The sequence below is a fragment of the Ipomoea triloba genome, chromosome 14 (genome assembly GCF_003576645.1).
Source record: "Ipomoea triloba cultivar NCNSP0323 chromosome 14, ASM357664v1".
Lineage (NCBI taxonomy): Eukaryota > Viridiplantae > Streptophyta > Magnoliopsida > Solanales > Convolvulaceae > Ipomoea > Ipomoea triloba.
In genome coordinates this window covers 17,143,168-17,166,399 of record NC_044929.1, presented here as the reverse complement: position 1 = coordinate 17,166,399, position 23,232 = coordinate 17,143,168, and the positions used below count along the sequence as shown (strand labels likewise).

Here is a 23,232-nt window from a genome sequence, read left to right as displayed (position 1 = left end):
AAGACTTGACGTAATGAATGCCTGCATGCTGGTTTCCACTGCACGCAACATTACAACCAAGTGTTGCGTATACATGGAAACTGCAAAAATGTTTTCCGCAGAAGAACATACTTGAATTCATTCATTTCTTGTTCTTGATAGATTTATAAGCCAAGCAAAGGGGTACGGGCTAGCTTAACTTTGTCAGCCCTCAACATTTCTTTGCTTCTATATCACATCACACACACATACATATACACACACACACAAACTTACAAACCAAAGTTGGAATTTGAGAAAACAAGGCATCCTAGCTCTACAACGTAACGTACTTCAGTTTATGCGAGCGAGAAAGATTTTGGTACCTTCAATTCTACTTCTACATACTCCGGTGTCATTATGTCTGAAAGGGAGAGAGGCACGTAACCAAAGGATAAGGATTTTCCTACATATAAACCAAAATTTTTACAATGCCATGTGTTTTGTTACCTTGTGCATGCATGCTTAGCTTTGCTAGAGATACATAGAGAGAGAGTACAACTTGTAATGAATAATTGACATTTATTGTAAAGTTTTCTTATAACGAAAACATATGTGACAATTTAATGTTTGTATAAAGCATGAAATCTGATTTTCTCCATTTTGATTTTCTCTCCCTGAACATTTGCAGTGTATCCCAAGATAAAGGTTAAGGTTGATCATGAGGGTGTTAATGCAGAAATGGGTTGCCAAGTCTCACCACCTGCAACCTTAAATTTCAAAACTACCTCTCATGCTCACCAGCTTCACCATGGTAAGTTCTTCACATCCTCTTATATCTAAATATCTTTCTAATTAATCAAAAAAATAAAAAATCTTTCTAATTGTTCTCTGACCTCTATGTGATATATATATATATATATAGGGTCAGGTTCAGGTGCGGCCGTGCTCTCCCGTGCGGTTCACACCACTTAATGTTACGAAATACACCACTCAATGTTAAGACAGTCGTGTTTCTTAACATTGAGTGGTGTATTTCGTAACATTGAGTGGTGTGTGACCGCACGAGAGAGCACGGCCACACCTGAACTATATATATATATATATATATATATATATATATATATATAATCAACGCCTCACCATTTGATATTTTCTGGACAGGTGTGAGTGTGATTGGTTCCTAGTTCCCCATTTTTATTTAATCCGTTTCATATAATATAAAAGACACCTCCCCACTTTTCATAACATTTCTCTTTACCTTCTAAGTTGAAAAAAACCAAATCATTCTATTAAAAAAAAGATTGGTTTATAGAAATATGAAATACCCCATAACAATTCCTATTACAAATTTGAATTTGCAGGTAGAAATAAGAATATAAAAAACGGAAAGAACATTAATCAAGAGAAGAACAAAACTTCAAATTCACAAAGGCCTAATAATATAGTTTTTCGTCCACGAGCAGTCGTATCTAGCCCGGGTAAGTTACTCTTTTTTCTTTCTTTTTAAATATTGCATTGATAAAACCCATTTTTGTGAAGATGGTAAATTAAATTCAAATTCATTTTTTTATGAAGAGGTTAAATTAAATTCAGTTTCAATTTCTTTTTTTTTTTTTACTCAGATAATGATATGATCATTGGTAATAGGAAGAAGTTGACTTGCAAAAATCAAGCTAGCAACAAACCTACAGCTTCACGGGAGGAGAAAACCTCACAATGATCCAATTCAATACTCCATTTTCTTTTTCATAATGTCTTTAATTTGTATCTCCATAACAAATAAATGAGTAATTAATACTAAACACATTTAAAGGAGGTATATGGGTGAAAAAATTGAAAATGTAATCCATTTATCTCCACATATATTATATAAGTTAAGAGTAATTACAGTACAAAAATATGTATGATGATAATGGAGAAATGAAGAAAATCAAGTTTCCCTCATCACTCCCGATTGTAATTACTCTTGTGCCACTAAACACACCCCGGGCCCCACTCAATTAATTCAGCACTGGATGAAACTGATTCATAAACGCTAACGCTACGATCTCAGCTTTCACAGTATCCTTCACCTTCAACTGCAACTCTAACCAAACACCGCCGTGTCTCCCGGCGGCGGAGAAGTTGCATTTCCCCTTCGCCACCGCCGCTCTCTCGTACGCCCCGTTCAGCACCGCATCCATTGAAAGCTTCTCCAAGGCAACGTTGCCGTAAATGTTCCCGACAGAACTCACAACGTCGTTCATTAATTCCCAGCACCTCTTCAAATCTCCGGCGTCTTTTCCCTTGCCGGAGGCTATTTTCATCCCGAAATCCTCGAAGGCTTGCGCTCTATTGTAGGATTCCGTTAGGACGAGCGCCGTGGTTTCCAGGTTCCCTAAGTCGGCCAGCGCGGCGGCTTTGTGGCCGAGGAAGTCACGAGCGCAGAAGGTGACCAAGGAGGCGCCGCCCGGGCCCAGGGCTTCCGCGCATTCCTTCACAAGCCGGGCCTCGTAGGAGGGAGGTGAAGGGTGGGCAGCCTTCACCACCGCGGAGAGGATCATGAGGATAGAGAGAAGGACGGTGGCGGGGGCCGCCATGTTATTAGATAGATGGGTTGTTGGTGTGGCACCGGAGATAATATATATATATATGTGGAGAAATGGGGTGATTTTGAATGCATCAGATTTTGGAGTTTAAATAGAAAATATAATCATGAGAGAGGAAAAAAAATTAAAGATTCATATTTTCGGTGAATTAATGGAAATGAGAAAGTATAGGTGATGATGAATAGTTCTAATTGTTAATGGTCACTAATATATGATGAAATATACTACCTCCATCCCAAAATAGTTGTCTGATTCGTTTAACGAGATCAACTGAAGTAATTTTTAATTCAATTTTTCATAATATTAAGTTTAGTATTAATATATAAAATTTATATATTTAGACACCACATTAAAAGTACTATTAAACACAAAAAAATTAAATTAAAAAATAAAAATAAAAAATTACTATAACGAAAATAAGCAAGAAAGAGTTGGTTTGACTAATGAATAGTAAATAGGACATGTAAAATGGGACAGAGGGAGCATTAGATAAATGGATAAGTTTTAATTATGTTACTTGGCTTTACTTTATCAAAACAAATATATATAAGAATATGAGATTTAACTATAAATGCTAAAGGATAATTACAGCTTGTGTTTTATATCCATGTAACCTTAGATTAAATTATTGAATGATTAGGTGTAATTAACTTCAAAAAACCTATCCCTCGATAGTTACTACGGCTAAAATTTTCAAATAACATTAGCATACTTACAAAAAAAAAAGCCAAATATCTAAATATCAAATCATTCTTCAATATTAAACAATCTAAAGGCCCCTTTCAAAAAATTAAAAAAAAAAACAATCTAAAGGCCAGGTTAGATTCTAAGAGAGAAAGAGGGATACGAAATAAGAATGTTTTAATTGATGATTTAAAATGCTTTGTAACAAAAGCTATTTATAGGAACTAGGAAGATATATATGAAAACAAGAATGCTAAATAATTTCACCCACATATCCACACACACCCACTAACATTTCTTTCTAACAAACCACACACCCACTATTTATAAACTAATTACTAACTTTTATTTTTACTTGGTTTAATAATTATAATAATATTATTATTATAACATTTCCTCCTTTAAACCAAGTTGGATATATTGGTCATCCCAATATCCTTCTTCAATTTAAAAAATGTCTCTGTCTTCAACGGCTTCGTAAAAATATCTGCAACATGACATTCACTTTAACAATATTCAATGTTGAGTTGTTTTTCAACAACCAACTATTTGATTTTGTGATACTTGATATCAATATGTTTGTTGTGACCATGAAAGACAGGATTCTTGGACAACGAAATTTCAGATTTGTTGTCACAGAAAATAGTTGTAGGTGATTCGTACTTCTGTTGTAAAAACTCCAGAATTCTTCTCAGCCAAACTGTCTGAGTAGCACAATTTGCTGCTATAATATATTCAGCTTCTGCGGTTTAAAGTGCTACAATCTGTTGTTTCTTTGAAGACCAAGAAAATATTGTTAAACCAGGATAGAAGACATATCCTGATGTGCTTTTTCTGGTCTCAACATCTCCAACCCAATCACTGTATGTATATCCAACAAGTTCCACAACTTCATTAGTAGATTAAAAAATTTCATCATTACTTGTACCTTTGATATATCTCAGAATTCGCTTTGTTGCAACCTAATGTGATTCTTTTGGTTCCTCCATGAATCTGCTAAGTATTCCAACTCCAAAAGAAATATCCGGCTTTGTTGTCACCAGATACGACCTCAAACTCCCAATTAAGCTTTTGTAAGCTGTAACATTAACATTCTTACCACACTCATCTTTGGACAGCTTTAACTTTTCAGCTATCGGAGTTGAAACTGGTTTGGGGTTCTCCATTTTTAACATTTTCAAAATATTAGCAACATATCTCTTTTGTGAAATAAAGATTCCACCATCCATCTGAAGAACCTCAGGCCAAGAAAGTAACACATAAGACCCATATCAGTCATTTCAAATCTCTTAATTTGTGCCTCCCTGAATTCTGAGGTTAGCTTCAAGTTATTTCCAGTAAAAATCAAATCATCAACATATATATAGACAGATTATAACAACATCACCAGAATTAGTGCATTTGACATACAAAGTGTGTTCATGAGGACATCTCATAAAATCACTTTTAGTTGGACACCTATTCAACACATAAACAGCACAAGCAACAACCTTTGCCCAAAAAGGCTTAATTAGGCAGATTTTTAAATTTCAACATGCATCTCACCATATCCATGATAGATCTATTCTTCCTCCCAGCCACTCCGTTTTGTTGTGGAGTGTATCTAGTTGTCATCTGCTACTGAATACCCTTCTCCTTTAGAAAATCATCACAAGCAATATATTTTATACTTCTATCAGTTCTCAAGATTTTAATTTCATAACTACTCTGCTTTTCAACAAAAGTCTTAAATTGTTTGAAAATATCACGTGTACCAGATTTTTGCTTCTAAAATGACCAATGAAAGTAACAAAGTACTTACAACCTCCATGTGAGGAAACCTCCAACGAACACAGGTCTGAGTGAATAATCTCAGCTCTAACTGTTTTGTGGATCTCCTTGACTTGCCCACGGGGAAGGGATCTCTATGCTTCTTCCCAATAAAACAAATCTCACAAATACGATCAGGGACATTCACAACAGGTAAATCAGAAACAAATTCTTTTCTTGCTAGATAGTTTAATCCATAGAAACGAAAATGTCTAAATTGCATATGTCATAACCAATTATTATCACAAATTTCATATTTAAAGCAACCAAGAAGTGCATGATTGATTTTCAAAGGAAATAGTCGATTTTGGGACATATTTACCTTTGCAATCAAAACTCCTTTAGCATCTTCAGTGGTACAACACCCCTATGCAATATTTATCTTATATCCTTTTTCTAACAACTACCCCATACTCAACAAATTTTGGTGTAGGTCATCAGCGGTAGCCAGCTCGTCGGATCCGACCCCAGCAGAGACCGATCAGACCGCCAACGAACCTTCCGCGACCCGGAAGAAGATGCTCTTTCTCAACAGCGAGGTCGTTCAACAGCAGAATTGCCTGCTCACCCGAGCTAAGGTCGACGAAATCCACGCGTTGTTACGCGGTCGGATTCCTTACAAGGTCAGCCGGTCGCTCGGCAACGTTATCGATCGGCACGTCGGCGACTGGCTCGGGATCCATCTGGACTCCCTGAAGGCGCCTCTGACCTTCCCCTTTTCTCCTTTCCTTCTTGCTTTCTTGAAGTATTACGAAGTCCTTCCGGGGCAGATCATTCCGAATGCCCATCGGATGATCGCGTGTTTTCCCCAGATCTGCACTCGGCATGGGCTGATGTGCACGATGGAACTGTTCAACTTCCTTTACGCTGTCAGGGCTCTCTCGGCCAAACACGGCGGGGGTTATTTGATGCTTCAGTCCCGAGGGCATCACTGCACTCTCTCCAACGTGCCCGATAACAACAAGGGGTGGAAGAACCGCATACTTTCGGTTGAGTATAAGTGGAGATTACCGATTCCCCGAGTGTGGTCTACGCACTTCACCGATCATCACTTCCCCAAGCGGACCCGAGCTCTCACCGATGCGGCCGCGAAGTTCTCCTCGGAGGTGTATGACTACCTTATCTTCCACACCCCGGAGAGTTTCAAGAACGCCAACCTCGAACCCCCCGACTATGGCCATGACGAGAAGTACGAGCCAGTGCCGACCGCCATTCTAGTTGCCAAAGGTTCTTTGGCCGAGCCGAGTCAAGGTCGTCGAAACTGCTTTCGCCAGACTCTAACTCCTCCAAATCGGCTTTACAGTCCGATCATTCGAACTAACCCGTTGTTACTCGTGCAGGTATGTCGCACGACCGAACATTCATCACCCCAGCCGCCGCCCCTCGCCCCAAGACGAAAGTGGCCCTTGGCGCGAAGAGAGCCGCCCCCAAGACAACCGCCGATCCCCCGATCATCGATGTTCTTGACTCCGCCCCCACTGATGCCTCGTCGGGTGGAGGCGCAGCCCCCAACCTTCCAGTTACCCTCGGCCCGAGTCGGCGAGGGAAAGAAAAGCGCCAAGAGGCGGAGATCGAAGAGGTCCTCACTCTGAAGCGCACCAAGCGCCCTGCCAACACCCGATCTTCCGATCTCCACGAAGGCCTTCGAGAGCGGGACGGGCTAGCCTCCACCGTCGTCGACCAGATAAGGGACAAGGTTCCCGGCATGGAGACCATCATGGGGTGGTCGTGCAACCGGCTCGGTGAGCAGATCGCCGAGGATATCCTCTGGGTAAGTTTCTGTTATCAGAATATTATCATCCTTCGAACGGGTACGGGTGCCTAACCTTCTTTGTCTTCTTCAGCTCACACACACGACGACCGACTTCTTTAGTCGGGCTCGGGCATTGGAAGGCATCCGAGAAAAAGAGGTCGTGCTGCTCCAAAAGCAAGTCTCCGCGGCCGAGCGGAGGATTCAAGAGCTGGAAAAGGAGCTCGCAACCGCCGAGGATCGGGCCGAGAAGGCCGAGAAGAAGCTCGGCGAAGCCGAGGGCCGAGCCGAGAGGGCAGAGAAGGCCGAGAAAGAGGCTATCGACAAGATGAAGGACGCCAGCAGCCTTGCTCGTATTATCTGCACCGATGAGGCCATAGCCAAGGAGTTCCTCACCGCCTTCATCAACACGGAGGTCGGGGATAAGCTCACTTGGGTCTATGGGCAATGGGCATTTTCCTCGGACTGCCGCGCCATCCAGGAGCAGGTTCACACGGCCCTGACCGAGGGCCTCGAGGAGGTTGATCTCCCATCCGTGCTGGCCCTGCTCCCCAGCGAAGTGGCCGACCCCAGCCCCAGGCCTTACTCTAAGCCAAGCCCCTCGGAATGAACGGCCAAAAGGAGGGTTTTGTAACGTTTTGAACGCGCGGAGCTCGGCCCGCTATGTGCCGAGTACCTCAAACCGTTTTAACTAAAACTTTTGGTTCTAGCTTCGTGCATTGCTTATTTTCCTTAAATTTACAAGATCGGGCACCTTGCCCCCGTCGGCCTCGAAGGCCATAAGGTCGGTAGACCTACGTAATCGGGCACCTTGCTCCCGAGATGGGCACCTTGCTCCCATCGGCCTCGAAGGCCATATGGTCGGTAGACCTATGTAATCGGGCACCTTGCTCCCGAGATGGGCACCTTGCTCCCATCGGCCTCAAAGGCCATAAGGTCGGTAGACCTACGTAATCGGGCACCTTACTCCTGAGATGGGCACCTTGCTCCCATCGGCCTCGAAGGCCATAAGGTCGGTAGACCTACGTAATCGGGCACCTTATTCCCGAGATGGGCACCTTGCTCCCATCGGCCTCGAAGGCTATAAGGTATGTAGACCTACGTAATCGGGCACCTTGTTCCCGAGATGGGCACCTTGCTCCCATCGGCCTCGAAGGCCATAAGGTCGGCAGACCTACGTAATCGGGCACCTTGCTCCCGAGATGGGCACCTTGCTCCCATCGGCCTCGAAGGCCATAAGGTCGGCAGACCTACGTAATCGGGCACCTTGCTCCCGAGATGGGCACCTTGCTCCCATCGGCCTCGAAGGCCATAAGGTCGGCAGACCTACGTAATCGGGCACCTTGCTCCCGAGATGGGCACCTTGCTCCCATCGGCCTCGAAGGCCATAAGGTCGGCAGACCTACGTAATCGGGCACCTTGCTCCCGAGATGGGCACCTTGCTCCCATCGGCCTCGAAGGCCATAAGGTCGGCAGACCTACGTAATCGGGCACCTTGCTCCCGAGATGGGCACCTTGCTCCCATCGGCCTCGAAGGCCATAAGGTCGGCAGACCTACGTAATCGGGCACCTTGCTCCCGAGATGGGCACCTTGCTCCCATCGGCCTCGAAGGCCATAAGGTCGGCAGACCTACGTAATCGGGCACCTTGCTCCCGAGATGGGCACCTTGCTCCCATCGGCCTCGAAGGCCATAAGGTCGGCAGACCTACGTAATCGGGCACCTTGCTCCCGAGATGGGCACCTTGCTCCCATCGGCCTCGAAGGCCATAAGGTCGGCAGACCTACGTAATCGGGCACCTTGCTCCCGAGATGGGCACCTTGCTCCCATCGGCCTCGAAGGCCATAAGGTCGGCAGACCTACGTAATCGGGCACCTTGCTCCCGAGATGGGCACCTTGCTCCCATCGGCCTCGAAGGCCATAAGGTCGGCAGACCTACGTAATCGGGCACCTTGCTCCCGAGATGGGCACCTTGCTCCCATCAACCTGCCGACCCCTAGCTTAGAGCAACGATGTTCGAACAAACTGAGCCGAAGCTCTTCATTTAACCCTCATAGACTCATTACATTAGGGGGGCTTCTTTTTGCCCGATTACATCATTCATCGCCCTATTCAATGGCGGAACAAGACCAAATGCTCTGAGTTCCAAATCCGATCCACTGGCTTCCCCGTGGTTGTTTCCAGCCTGTAGGTGCCAGGTCGGATCACCGCGGAGACGACATATGGCCCTTCCCAAGTCTGTGCGAACTTTCCGCCCTCATTTGGTCGGCTAGCCTTTCGCTCTCGAAGGACATAATCTCCCACCTGGAAATATCTTGGTCGAACTCGAAGGTCACAGGTCTGCTTTATTTTGTTTTGATATTCAACGATTCTCCGAGCCGCGGCCTCCCTTCTTTCCTCCACGGCGTCAAGCTCGGCAATCATCATTCGCTCGTTGCTACCCTCATCGTACCCTCGTTCTCGGGACGTCGGGATCCAAGCTTCGATCGGCAGCCGAGCTTCAGCTCCATAGACTAGTGCAAAGGGGGTTTCCTTGGTGGCCTCCCGAGGAGTTGTCCGATACGCCCACAATACATAAGGCAATTCATCCACCCAGCTTCGACCGGCATCAAACAACTTCTTTTTCAATCCATCTAAGATCGTCCGGTTCGCGTTCTCGACCTGTCCATTCCCTTGGGGATATGCCACAGATGATCGGATGGACTTCGTGCCGACCGTAGCTAGAAAATTTTGAAAGTATTGGCTCTCAAACTGCCTTCCATTATCCGTGATCAGGTGCATGGGAACTCCGAAGCAGGCGATGACGTTCCTCCATACAAAGCGTGCGCACTGCTGGGCCGTTGTGGCCGCCAAGGGTTCCGCCTCAATCCACTTTGAAAAGTAATCGATAGCGATGATCACGAACTTCTTCCGAGCTGCCAGCGTCGGGAACGGACCTATGATGTCCACCCCCCAGCGTGCGAATGGGATAGTAGTGCTGATTGGTTGGTAAAAGGTAGCCGGCCCGCACGTTCTGACAAGGCTTTCACAATCCAGTTGGATGGACGGCCAATAATATCCCATAACCATGATCCGGCGTGCGAGTGATCGGCCTCCTTGATGTGCCGAGCATAGGCCTGAGTGCAGCTCCTTCATGACGATATCTGCCTCGAATGCGTTCAATCACCTCATCAACGGGCCCCCGTAAGATTGTCGGTATAAACGGTCGTCCACGACCTGAAACCTGGGGGCTCGGAGCTTCACTTTCCGCGCTCGATCTGCTTCGTCGGGCATTTTTCCATCTTGGAGGTATTCCTTGAGGTCGGTTATCCATAGGTCCTGTTCCGCTCCGACCGGCTCCACCTCAAGGGCGTCGATGCAAGGCGCAGTTGCTTCCTCGATGTGGGCTATCTTCGATATATGCTCGGGAGCCTCATGTACCAACCGAGATAACATGTCGGCATCAGCGTTGTCTGACCTTGGAATCTGTTTTAGCTCGGATGGCCTTCACCCCCAGTTGTCTCGCTCGCTGCAGTCCGGATATTAGGGCCTCATACTCGGCCTCATTGTTGGTCGGCGAGAAGTGGAGCAAGATAGCATAGTAAGCCTTGAAGCCCTCAGGGGTCGTGACGACTATCCCCGCCCCTGCCCCCTTCTTCCCGCTGGACCCGTCTGTACTAACTTCCCACCATTCCGGGGTCTGAGGACTATTTTGGTCCGCCTCGGTGTCTCGCGCGGTACACTCCACCATGAAATCAGCTAGGCCTTGGGCCTTGATGGACGGTCGGGGTTTATACTCCAAGGCGAACTGCGTCAACATCATGGCCCACTTTACCAGGCGTCCTGAAGAGGTTGAGGTCCTAAGGATGGCCCCAACCGGCTGATCTGTTAACACTCGGACATTCCGACCTTGAAAGTAAGGCGTTAGTCGTTTCGCCACAATGACTAGCGTGAACACCACCTTCTCTAGCCGAGTATATCTGAATTCCGGCCCTTGCAGAGCATGGCTGACGTAGTATACCGGTCGTTGTATTCCTTCATTATCAACCCGGCACAAGACCGCACTGACGGCCCGATCGGAAACAGCAAGATATACCTCAAGATCCTCTCCTGGCTCGGGCTTTGACAAGACAATCGGGGACGCCAAATAGGCTTTGAGGTCTTCGAAAGCTGCCCGGCTGTCATCATCCTAAGTGAAGCCGTTGGCCTTTTTCAAGATTTTGAAGAAGGGATGAGCTCGATCGGCTAGCTTAGAGAGGAATCGGCTGAGCGCGGCCAATCGGCCGGTGAGTTGTTGCACTTCCCTAATGCTGGTCGGGGGCCGCATATCCAGGATGGCTTGAATTTTGGCCGGGTTCGGCTCTATTCCGCGTCTGGTCATCATGTAGCCCAAAAACTTCCCAGTCTATACGACAAAAGTGCACTTCTTTGGGTTCAACCTTAATCGATGTTCGCGCATGACTTGGAAACAAGCTCGGAGATGGCCTGGATGGTCGGCCCGAATAGTGCTCTTGATGAGCATATCGTCGATGTAAGCCTCCATAGATCGTCCGAGCAGTCCCCCGAACACCGAATTAATCATTCACTGATACGTAGCCCCGGCGTTCCTCAATCCGAACGGCATCACTCGATAACAGTATAGCCCGTCCGGTGTTACGAAGGCAGTCTTTTCCTCATCGGCCTCGGCCATCATGATCTGGTGGTACCCTTTGAAGGCATCCATGAAGCTCATGAGTTCCGCCCCCGCTGTCTCGTTAACCATCTAGTGAATGCTCGGGAGCGGATACGGGTCAAGGGGGCATGCGCGGTTGAGGTCGGTGTAATTAATACACATCCGCCAAGCCGGTGGCTTGGGGACCAGGACTACATTCGCGACCCATTCCGGGTACGTAACCTCTCGGACATGTCCTGCTGAGAGCAGGGCCTTGACTTCCCCCTTAACAAACTCACGTCGATCGACGGATAAGTGTCTTTGCTTTTGTTTAACAGGCTTGGAGGTTGGGCTGACGGATAGCCGATGGCATATGACACTTCGGTCAATTCCGGGCATGTCTTCCGGGCCCCAAGCAAAGATATCGGCGAACTCTCGCAGCACAACAAGAATCGATCGCCTTAGGTCTGGGTCAAGGGATGTTCCGATTCTGATGCATCGTTCAGGTCGCTCCAACTCCAAAGGCACTTCTTCCACGGGCTCGGAGGGCCCAAGCTGCTCCTTCTTTTCCTCATCCTTCCGTCGAGCAATGGTGTTCACAAGGGATGTGCTCGCGGCTTGCTTTTCCACTGCCCGAACGTAGCACAATCTAGCCGACCGTGGATCTCCCCGGACCGTTCCGACGCCTTCCGGGGTCGGGAACATCATACACAGATGGGGCATGGAGATGATTGCCCTAATCTGTGCTATCCCCGGGCGTCCTAAGATCACATTGTGTACGCATGCCAGATTGACAACGATAAACTCCATCTCTACTTTCAACATTTTCGGGTAGACTCCGACTTCCACCAGGAGAACGACCATTCCCTTAGGGTGGACCATATCGCCCGTGAATCCCGACAGCGGTGTTCGGACCGGCGTTAGTGCTGATCTCTCGATTTTCAGCTTTTGGAAGGCCTCTAAGTACAGCACATTAACGCTGCTACCAGTGTCCACCATCACCCGTCGGACCTCGGCTCCACAGATGTCAACAGTGATGACCAGTGCTTCGGCGGATTGATCTCCTCCCTGGGGAAGGTCTCGGTCGGTGAAGGTTATCGGCTCATCTTTCATTCTCTTCCCAAGTTGACTGGTGCTGATCGAACATACGGGCAAGTTCCTCGACCAAGCTCGTCGGCGCTCCGAGTTGTCGCCCCCCTCCTGCCCGCCGAAGATAACATGAATGATTTGTTTCGACCCGGCGGCAGGAGGGTCATGGTCGGGTTCTGGTCCCTTGTCCTTCTTCTCTTTGTCAGATTTCTTGAAGTACTTCTTCTACCCCCGGCGTCGGTTCTTCTTCTTCTCGGCCGCAAACTGCGCCAATTTTCCCGAGCGCAAGAGGTCTTCGATAAGCCCTTTGAGGACATGGCATTCATCAGTCTCGTGCCCCCGGTTCCTGTGATAGGCGCAGTATTTGTCCTTGTCAGGGCCATCTCTCGCCGGGGCCGAAAGTTGGATCATATTGCAGGACTGGGCGTATTCCAGGATCTCGCCGATTGGCCTTGATAATGGAGTGTAGATCGGATTCCCATCCTGATCCTTCCTTCGGGGATCGGGTTGTCGTCTCATATCTCTCCGACCTTGTCCTCCGGTCTCCAACAGGCGCTTGGCAGCGTTGGCTTCTTCGGCCACCGCGTGATCGGCCATCCTCTTCAAGGCTTCTTGATAAGTGTTCGGCTGATGAAGAACGAGGTCCTGATACAAAGGCCCCGCCCGTAGCGCAGAGAGCAGTAGGTTGACCGCGGTGCGATCGTCTACCGGCTCTATCTCCGCCACAGCGGCCTTCCACCTTTCGCTAAAAAGGGTCAAGGACTCGCCTTCTCGTTGCTTGGCCTTCTCCAAGGAAGTGAAGTGTTTCTTGGCAGCCCGAGAGATCGCAAAACGGTGGATGAATTTCCTTGCCAGCTCGGCGAAATCGGCAATGGATCCTGGTTCGAGTGAGGCGAACCACTCAGCCGCCCTACTAGTCAGGGTCGAATAGAACGCTCGGCACATCACCGAGTTAATGTGTTCTTCCGGATCAGTTCGCCCAGAGTAATCTTTATTTCCCGGCACACGAAGATCCATTGGGTACGGCTGATCCATGATGTCCTGAGTGAACGGGGCCCGGAACAGATTGCTTTCCATCCCTCCGGAGCCAGCCTCAGCCTGTTCTTTTTTCCATTTGTTGAACTCAGCTCGCACTTGGTCCAAGACTCCCCGAGTTAAGCCCCGACTGGTTCCATCGTGACGATCCTTCTTTGGCTTGGTATATGAAGAACTTGTCTCGCTAGAATGACTGGTTGTCGAGGTGCTCATCGGTTGAGGTTCTCGGGCGACGCGTCCATGCGATCGGATATTGGGATGGTCAATCCGATCGAAGGCGCTTGTCCGCGCGTGCGATGCCTCCGCCTGTGGCACCCCCCTAGGCCGGTCAGACGTACTAAGCCGAGACAATGCCGGTCTCCGAGCCGGTGCCGCGGGCATAGTTTCATACCCACGGGATCGTCGCTTGGATTGGGAACGGTGCAGAGCGGGTGGAACAACGGGGATTGTCTCGGCGGTCGTCACATCCGGCCTGATAGGCATGGCAGGATACATCGGCTGTACAGGTGGGTACATAAACGGCTGCGGGTAAAACCTCAGAGAAGTTGGCCACCATTGCATAGTTGGGTCCATCGGATACTGGTACGGCATCGGTCCCCCGGGCATGGGGTATTAGTAGGGTACCGAGCCCCCATGGATCGGGAAAGGGACCTCTTGGTGGATAGCGTTTACTGGTTCCGGTGGCGGCACTCCAGCCATGCTGTTGGGATCTAGCCGGGAGCTCAGGTGAGAGCGAAGATCATAATTGTCGTCGGCTTCTTGGTTGTCGTAAAAATCCATGGTAAGACCGCAAACGATTGCTTTTAAGTCGCGGTCCCCATAGACGGCGCCAAAATGATTTTTCCAGAAGTTGCTTGAGCAGTTCTGGCAGCTTTTTCTCTACTTCATTCTTTTTGTTGAGAAATATTGTCCATGTGTACCTGGAAAAATCATCAACAACAACAAGAGTATATTTCTTACCACTTATACTTACTAGGTCTACTGGACCAAATAGATCCATGTGTAGTATACTAAGAGGTCCTAAGCTTAATTCGTGGGTTTTGGACTTGAACGAAGATTTGATTTGCTTTCCTCTTTGACACGCATCGCAGATTTGATCTTTCTTGTATGTGATGTTGGGTAGTCCTTTGACTAGGTTTTTCGTTGCTAGCTTGTTGATGGTCTTGAACTTCAAATGATTTAACTTCTTGTGCCATTCCCAACACGTAATGCTTGAATTATTTGCCACTAAGCACACTGTATCTTTTGTAGTGCTCCAATTCACAACGTACATATTTCTCTTTCTCGTTCCTTCAAGTACGACTTCTCCGGTTGATTCGTTCTTCACTTGGCATTTGTCTTTGAAGAATTCTATTAGATATCCTTTGTCACAAAATTGACTTGTACTCAACAAGTTGAATTTTAGACCTTCCACATAGGATACATCTTCTATTTTCAATCTGTTTCGTACTATCTGATTCCTTTTGTTGAACCATATCGATCGTTTCCTCCAAATACGACTTTTGGTCCTTTGATGGATTTGAAATTAACAAGACTAGATTTGTTTCCAGTCATGTGCCGTGAACATCCACTATCGAAGTACCATACTTCCTGCAAAATATTTAAACATTTTTAGGTACCCAGTTTTGCTTGGGTCCTGGGGGGTTAGTAATTTTTGGTACCCAAATCCACCTTGTTCTCACAAAACCAAGAATAGGTGATTTGTAACCATTGTTAACCTTATAATCAAAGCTAATTTTTGAAAACTTTTTCTGTGCCGGGTTTTGAAAATTTAATCTACTTTTTGGCACTTGGGAAATATATTGTTTGAACTTATTAACTCTTGGTTTAGTCCAAGTTTTAATATTTTCAACCCAATATGACTCTGTAGGATAAAATCTCCTAACTCCACTGTTTGGAAATTTTCTCATTTTCCAATGTGGTCTTTTTGCACTTAACTCATTGAAGTATCTTGAATAATTAAATTCATGCCTTTTTATAGACTTGATGTAGTAAAATACGTGCACCAAGTAAAACCGGAAACTACGATCTTTTATTAACTCAAGGATCCAAACCCGGTTGCAAGTCAATAAATGCTCAAAGTGCTCGGCAGGTCGGTAGTGGGCTTCCCTATTGTCCGAGCCAAAAGATCTCCTCTCTTCTCATAAATGCGCTATTTATAAGGGAGGAAAAGGTACGGTTGCCGGACCTCCGGCATGACGGGAACGTGGCGCTCATGCGCCCGCCCCACTCTACGCCCAAGCGGGGAGGAGTATGTGGCAGTCATTGGCACGCCGCGCCAGGGCCCATCGGGGCACTGTTCGGCCCGTGACGGCCGACCAACATCGGCCTGCCGACCAACAGACCCCCCGACCGTACGTCTTCCTATTAGGAACATCATGTAATAGGTTTTGATGATACCAACTGTTAAGTAGAAATCCCCAAGTCTCGATACATAGGCAAAACGCTGTAAGTTCGACAAGTAAACTAAGAGCGAAAATACAACCGGGTAACTTGAGCTCAACTCGGAAAATATTTAAGCTTAAGGTAAACTTGTTTGAACAACTTAGAAGTTTTCGTGTTGTAAGCTAATAGATAGATCAGAAGAAGGCACGAGACAACACTGGAGGAATAAGGGTCTACGAGACATCAACTAAGTCTCGAGACATAAGCCGAGTTCGAGAGATAAGGACCTCTCGATATAACTATCCAGTTCGAGACGTAAGAAATGTTCGAGAGATAGACCTCTCGATACATGGGATCGAAACATCAAGCAGTCGAGACATCGTTCTTGGTCTCGATAAACCGGTACTTCTCCAAGAGGCTGAATGGCAGTCAACATGTGTGGATAAAATATTCTAAGATTGGAGAAGAAGAATATCATGGAGATAAAATAATGAAGAGGTGCTGAACGTGAGATTTCAAAATGGGCGGAAGTGGATGCCACGTCAGATTTCCACCACAAACGGTCAAAAGGTGCACCAATCCAAAGTCGGTCTTATTCNTGTCGAGACACCTTCTCTTTGATCTTAGCAGGTTCGATGACTGGAAAACACGCATGCTTGCGTATCTATCAGCCCTCCATGATGAGATGGCCGAAGTTATAACATCTGGACCAGTCAAGATCATGATGGTAAATACGGCTGCTGAGCAAACCAGGGATTCACCAAAATACATCCCCAAACCCAAGGAAGAATGGACGAGTGACGATAGGAAGAGGAACAACCTTGACAACATTGCCAAGGACATCCTTTTCAGAGCCATAGACGAAACCATCTTCCCTAGAGTAAGGAAGTGCAACACAGCCAAAGAGGTATGGGACACTTTAATGTTAATTGGTGAAGGTGACGAACAGGAGAAGGAGAACAAGCTCACTGTGGCCATGAAGAAGTTCGAAGACTTCAAGATGAAGTCAGGAGAGAGCGTCGACAGCATGGAATCTCGGTTCATGAAGCTGATAACCGAGATCAATGATCTCAATAAGGATATCCCACAGAAGGAACTAAACCTGAAGGTCCTACGAGGCCTAACCAAGGAGTGGGAGATGAAGGTGATCACAATGCGTGATCACAGAGATCTGAAGAATACCTCCACAAACCAACTCTTTCGAGACCTCAAAGCCTTCGAGTTTGAGATGTTCCCGAGAGATGAGGACGTAGTGGATCGACGAAACGTGGCACTTGTTGCTGATCAACCATCCACATCCTCAAGGTCAGACCCAAACCCCTCTGATTTTTTATCTGACGAACAGTTTGCCTTCTTCATGAGAAAATTCAGGAAGTTCATGAAGAAGACACCGGAAAGCAATACAAGTTCACCTCCCTCCTCAAGAAGGAAAAATGAAAGATACACATTCAGAAGAATGGAGGAGGAAGATCAAGGTCTTTGCTACAACTGCAGGAGACCGGGGCACTTCAAGGCTGACTGTCCTTACCCTAAGGTAAGCAAGTATCAAGGCCAAGAAGGCAGGGACTCCAGGAGAAAGGAGGAATCCAAAGAGAAGCCAGCACAAAGTGGCTTCAAGGGAGATACAAAGAAACATTTGCGCAGAAAGGCGCTTGTTGCTGAGGAACTCGAGAGAACAATCGAGGAGTCCGAGACGTCGAGCTCCAGTGAAAGCAGCAGCAGCTCAGAAGATGAGAGGGGACTCATCTGCTTATACACCGAGGAAGAAGAGAATCAATGCCTAATGGCCATTGACAATGAGGTAACCTCTACTTCCACATCTCGCTGCTCTACTTCTACCTCTCGTTGTTCTTCTTTCAGAAGCGATGAAGATCCCTTTGAGATGCTTGAAACATTTAAAAGGGATCTCGCAGTCGCTAATAGCACTCATGCCAAAATCAGGGAAGAAAACAGCAATATGGAAGGTCTGAGATCCACATAGTTAGGAACTCACGGATGGAGAAAGGCAGATGGAAAGTATAGGAAAGTTACCAACAGAAAAGACCAGAGTAGCTATTCATAAACCGTCCCTATACACCAGCAATGGAAAGTATAGGAAAGCTACGAAGAATGGCCGGGTAAACAATATCGAGAGATCACCTTGCTATCTCTCGCAAGGCCATTCCAAGTACAAAAAGAGCTACATTCCATATAATGCGCCTCAAGGCAAATATGGAAGGTCTGAGATCCACATAGTTAGGAACTCACGGATGGAGAAAGGCAGACTCTATCCATCCAGTGAGGATTGGTCATCGAATCATAATTTCTGGAAGAAACCTCACTTTCAGCAATTTCATATGACCAAAAATGCAATGAAGGGCATGGTGCGTAAATCCGAGGTCAGGCCTCAACCAAAACAGACCTATGCACCCAAGAGGCCTCGAGCTTCTGCTAGCATTCCTTATGATTATCAAACGTATAATGGCTACATTGCGCCTAGGCCTGGAATAATGGGCACAAGGTATAAATGGATGCCTAAACGCACTAACCCACCAGGACCCAAAGTTTGGGTACCTAAACTTGCTTAATTTCCTTGCAGGACACCAGGGACGTGTGGTTCATTGACAGTGGATGTTCGAGACATATGACGGGAAATCTAACACTGCTAGAGAACATCCAACCTATCGAAGGTCCCTTGGTGACATTTGGCGACAACGAGAAGAAGGGACGCACAAGAGCTGTTGGTGAAATTCAAAAGAATGAGCTGGTTATTAAGGGAGTATCCTACGTTGAAGGGCTCAAGTTCAATCTCCTTAGTACAAGCCAGTTCTATGACAAGGGCTACAAGGTTGTCTTCACCAAAAGCAAATGCCAGATTATGAGCGAGGAATCTCTCGAAGTCGTCTTGGAAGCAGCAAGGAAAGGAAACATGTACATAGTGGATTGGAGGTCTGCAAAACCATCCCTATGTATGCTAGCAAGGAGCAAGGAAGATTTATGCTAGGATTGGCATAGTAAGCTTAGTCATCTGAACTTCAAGACTATCAACAAGCTTACTAAGAGGAACCTAGTGGAAGGACTGCCCAAAGTGACGTTTCGAAAGGATAAAATTTGTGAGGCATGTCAACGTTGCAAACAGATCAAATCTTCTTTCAAGAGCAAAGCCGAGACATCATCCACTAGACCATTAAGCCTTCTTCACATGGACTTATTCGGCCCAGTAGATCCACCCAGCTTGAAGGGAAAGAAGTATACTCTTGTGGTAGTAGATGACTACACAAGATTCACATGGACCGTGTTCTTAACCAAGAAAAGCGAGACAAAAGTTGCCCTGCCAAATCTTTTGAAGCAAGTTCAAGTTGAAAAGGATGTCTCGATACTAAAGATTCGGTCAGATCAAGGTGGAGAGTTCGTTAATCAAGTTATCGAGAACTACTGCAACGAGAAGGGTATTCATCATCAGTTGTCAGCTGCTCGAACGCCTCAACAGAACGGGGTTGCTGAAAGAAGGAACAGAACTCTCAAAGAAGCCGCAAGGACCATGCTCTCGCAAGCTAACATATCTCAAGGATTTTGGGCAGAAGCAATCAACACAGCNCCAAAGATTTCCAAGGAGAAAACTATCCAGAACTGACGAAGGGTGAACAGATTGCGGAGCTTCCTGATAATCCAAACAAGCATCCTATTCCCATCCAAGGTGAATGGATTCCCAAATACGAGGAGATCCACAATGATGGGATACTGGAGTCAGGAGAAGAGTCCCGTATAAGTGGGATTCCTACTGCTGCACATTCTGGAAAAAAGAGCCTTCCTCAACCAAATGGAGAACCAAGGGAAATGGAGAGGAAGACCAGATGGGACTTTCTGAGGTCAGCAGCAGTCAAAGGGGTGATCATACCTAATCCAAAGACCTTAAGAGGATTAGCGATGAAGATGGTCACTCCCAACTACAATAAGCAGCTCCGGAGAGAAGAACAAGAAAGGGAGTAGCCACCCCTAGTTCTGTTATTAGAAAATTAGGACTTTAGATGGCTAGTTCCTGCTTTAACAATAGATTCCTACATGGCTCTCCAAGGCCAAACAAAAGTTTCTAGGGAATCTAATAGGATATTGATTCATATGTAATGTATCTGGAAATCACTAAATGAACTTAAGGATATGTTCCAAGTGATATCTTTTAGATGAATCAAACTTGTTCTTCTNAGGTAGTTCGAGAGATACCCGATCAGTTTGTCTATATACGTTATATCTCGAAGAAGGGTAGTTCGAGAGGTCACTTCGAAAGATAACAAACTGATATCTCTGAACGGAGGAATAAGGAGGGTTAGGGATCAATCACTCAGGGGGAAGATCCTTAACCAGATCAAGACGGAGGAATAAGGAGGTTTAGGGATCAATCACTCAGGGGGAAGATCCTTAAACTCATTTGGAAGACAGTTCACCTTCGAGAGGTAAAACTGATGGGTTCAACATAAGTGGAACGGTTATATTAGCCACGTGGTCACCGGTTAATGACGGTTTTCCATATTTAAAATCTTTTCTTGATAAGCGGGAGCATGCTCATATAGTTATTATCCTTTAATACCCCACTATCCTGAACCTAAAACCGCCCTGTATATTACCAAAAATACCCTTATTTTTTATATATACGATGACCGTTATTAGGGGTATTTTTGACCTTTAAATTCTTTTAAATTAACCGGGATCCGTTATCGGGTCAAGCTCTCAACCCTACCCATATATCCAACCCGAATCCACGTGATATAAAAGCCAAATTCTTCTTCCTTACCCGGATTCAAGCTCAAACCGAATACCCAAAACCCCCAAATTCTAAGCACTGTACACATTCCCTCCAAAACCTCAAACCTGTCAACAATGGCGTCCGAATCCTCCACATCAACCTCATCTTCCGACGCATATCAGAGGGAGTTGCTACACATTCGCTCTCAGATCAAACAAGTCAAGGCGGGGAGTATCCTTGACAGAAACGGCTTCATCACCAACTCTTCAAATCCAAAAATGGCGGAAAAGGTCCTGAAGAAGTTTGAGAAAGCAGGACTGATGAAATACATGACGCATGACTACCGGACCATTCACCCCCTCGACTTCACAGAATGGTTCGCGAATGCCAAGGTCACGAAAGGGAAAATCGAAAGCCGATTCAATGAATTTCCCATCACAACCTCCGTAGGTGACCTCCGAGCGGCATTCGATTTCGCGTCAACGGAGGACGCAGTCAAGCACCTGTCGGACTACGAGTTAGATAAGCAAGCCTTCTGGGAAAAGATCCGACTAACGACTGCACCACCAAGAGCATCCTCAGCCCTCCGCAAGTACCACCTAAAGGAGAGGTTTGCTCTCGCTGCCGACCTAATCATGAAGTTTGTGCTCGGCAAGGTGTCTGGAACTGACGAGGTTAGTCTAGACCTCCTCAAAATCCTCCATGCCATTTGGAACAACAACAAACTGGATTGGGCACACGTTATCTTCAACTTCCTCAAACAGCAAATGATGCGCTCAGTCTCCAACACCAACCTGTCGATAAGTAAAAAGGTTGGTTTCGGCTTTGTTGTTCAATTTCTCCTAAGCCTGAAGGGCTTTGAACTGAGGGAAGGAAAAGAGATTCATCGAAATACCTATATGGGTAGGACGAAATCTCTGGTCCCCAAAGCTAAAGGTGTTAAGGCTGCACCTTCTCCCTCACAGCCAAAAGGAAGGGGCAAAAGGAAAGCCCCAGCCAAGGAGAAGGACTCTGATGATGAGCCTTTGGATACTCTGATTCAGAGAGTTGCTTTGAGGGCCAAAAGGGCCAAAAATATTGCTGTCACCCAGGTTCGAGAGGTGACACCGTCAGTTATACAAGTACCCTTCGAGGACAGGGCACAAGCCCAGGGGGAACCTCAGGCTACACTGGCCACTGAGGTTGAGAGAGTGCCCCCTACCAGGTCCCTGTCAAGAGGTTTGTGTGATGATTTTCATGATGATATTATTGCTGAGGGTACTGGTGAATCTATGTTTGAACCTCGAGAGGAGGTTCGAGAGGTTGAAGGTACTGGGATCAGTGATCCAGTACAGGGTGATGATGTGGAACCACGACAGGTGGTTCGAGAGATAGATGTTCCAGCAGCTGAAGCTCAGGATTACATGGTAGCTGCTGATGATCAGGGCATTGTGGTCAGGGACCCAGTGCAAAATGTTCTGAATGTTGAGTTGACACCCATTGAATCTGCTCAGATTGATAGATCAGTTGCTCAAGTAATAGCAGATGTCAGATTGGAAGATGATCTCTCGGATAATGGTCGAGAGATCACTACTACAGAGGTTCTGTCTGACGGACAGAATGATGGAGAAGAAGAGGTCACTACTCAGTTGGAAGCACCTATTCTTGATGACTTCTCTAGGGTGATCAGGTGGATCAACTGGAGAACCAGTCCTTTCACTCAATTGATGGCCCAAGCAGCTGAAATGGAGGCAGAAGAACAGTTTGCACTCCAGTGGTTGGGTATCTCAGAGATCCCAGCTCATCAACTCCTAGACCTTGCCCACGAAACAAGAGTGTTTAAGCTGAACAGTGGAAGAACTGATAAGGGTAAAGGCATAGCTGAAGAAACCGAGGTTGAGCCTGAGGAGGATCCAGAACTTGATGCCCAATTTCGAGAAGATATCAGGCTCGCCACTGCTATGTCCTTGGGACAAAACATTGAATTCACGAGAGGTCCAGGAGAGACCTCTGGGGTTGCTCACGATGATATTGCAACAGCCGCAATCCCACTGTCCCAAGTCAGTAACTCTACTCTGGACGAACAGGTAGAAGCTTCGAGAGGTGAATCCGAGACCTCTGAAGCACTTCAAGTGGCACCCAACACCGTTCTACTTTTGCCACCACCTGCGTCCACACCCTCGATTGACAACGATGAAGCTCACACAGTTCGAGAGGGTGAAGTTCCGTTGCTCCAACTTCCAGGCTTTCCCATCGATATGGAAATGCCATCACCATTCCTGCTACCAGATGATACAGCATCAACCTTTGCTGCCAGGATGGTTGACAGACAGCGATGGAGTGCTCCTGAAATTATAATGATCCATAACTCACCTGAGAAGGAGCATAATGAGCAACATGAGCAGAATGTTCCAAGTCCTGCTGGTTCGAGAAGTACTGAGGAGGATGATGCGACCATCGACGGTGGAAACCGGGAAGCACCTGTCGACACCTCGTCTCCAACCTCACCAGCAGATGACCAAATTCCCAGCACTGATTCGAGAAGTGATGCTGAGGGGGAACTTCTATTGGATGGAAATCGGGAAGCGTCCAATACCGAAGAA

At 46.7% G+C, this 23,232-nt stretch overlaps 1 protein-coding gene across 2 annotated transcripts; it reads left to right on the top strand.

Annotated features, from left to right (window-relative positions):
• Positions 1 to 274: 274 nt before the first annotated feature.
• On the top strand, positions 275 to 1,899 carry LOC116004259. Of its 2 annotated transcripts, none has more exons than XM_031244230.1 (4): positions 275 to 397; positions 650 to 772; positions 1,323 to 1,439; positions 1,609 to 1,899. In XM_031244230.1, exons 1-4 carry the CDS (start codon positions 379 to 381, stop codon positions 1,617 to 1,619), a joined length of 270 nt encoding a protein of 89 aa, XP_031100090.1. In that variant the 5' UTR covers positions 275 to 378; the 3' UTR covers positions 1,620 to 1,899. The 2 variants fall into 2 exon arrangements, with proteins under 2 accessions (XP_031100090.1, XP_031100089.1); XM_031244229.1 differs by having other exon boundaries at positions 1,584 to 1,899.
• Positions 1,900 to 23,232: the final 21,333 nt, after the last annotated feature.

What these genes read in the sequence shown, in the direction of transcription:
- LOC116004259 (XM_031244229.1), top strand. An exon ending in TGCTCACCAGCTTCACCATG is followed by an intron (nt 773 to 1,322) that starts GTAAGTTCTTCA and finishes TTGAATTTGCAG; the next exon opens with GTAGAAATAAGAATATAAAA. An exon ending in AGCAGTCGTATCTAGCCCGG is followed by an intron (nt 1,440 to 1,583) that starts GTAAGTTACTCT and finishes TTTTTTACTCAG; the next exon opens with ATAATGATATGATCATTGGT.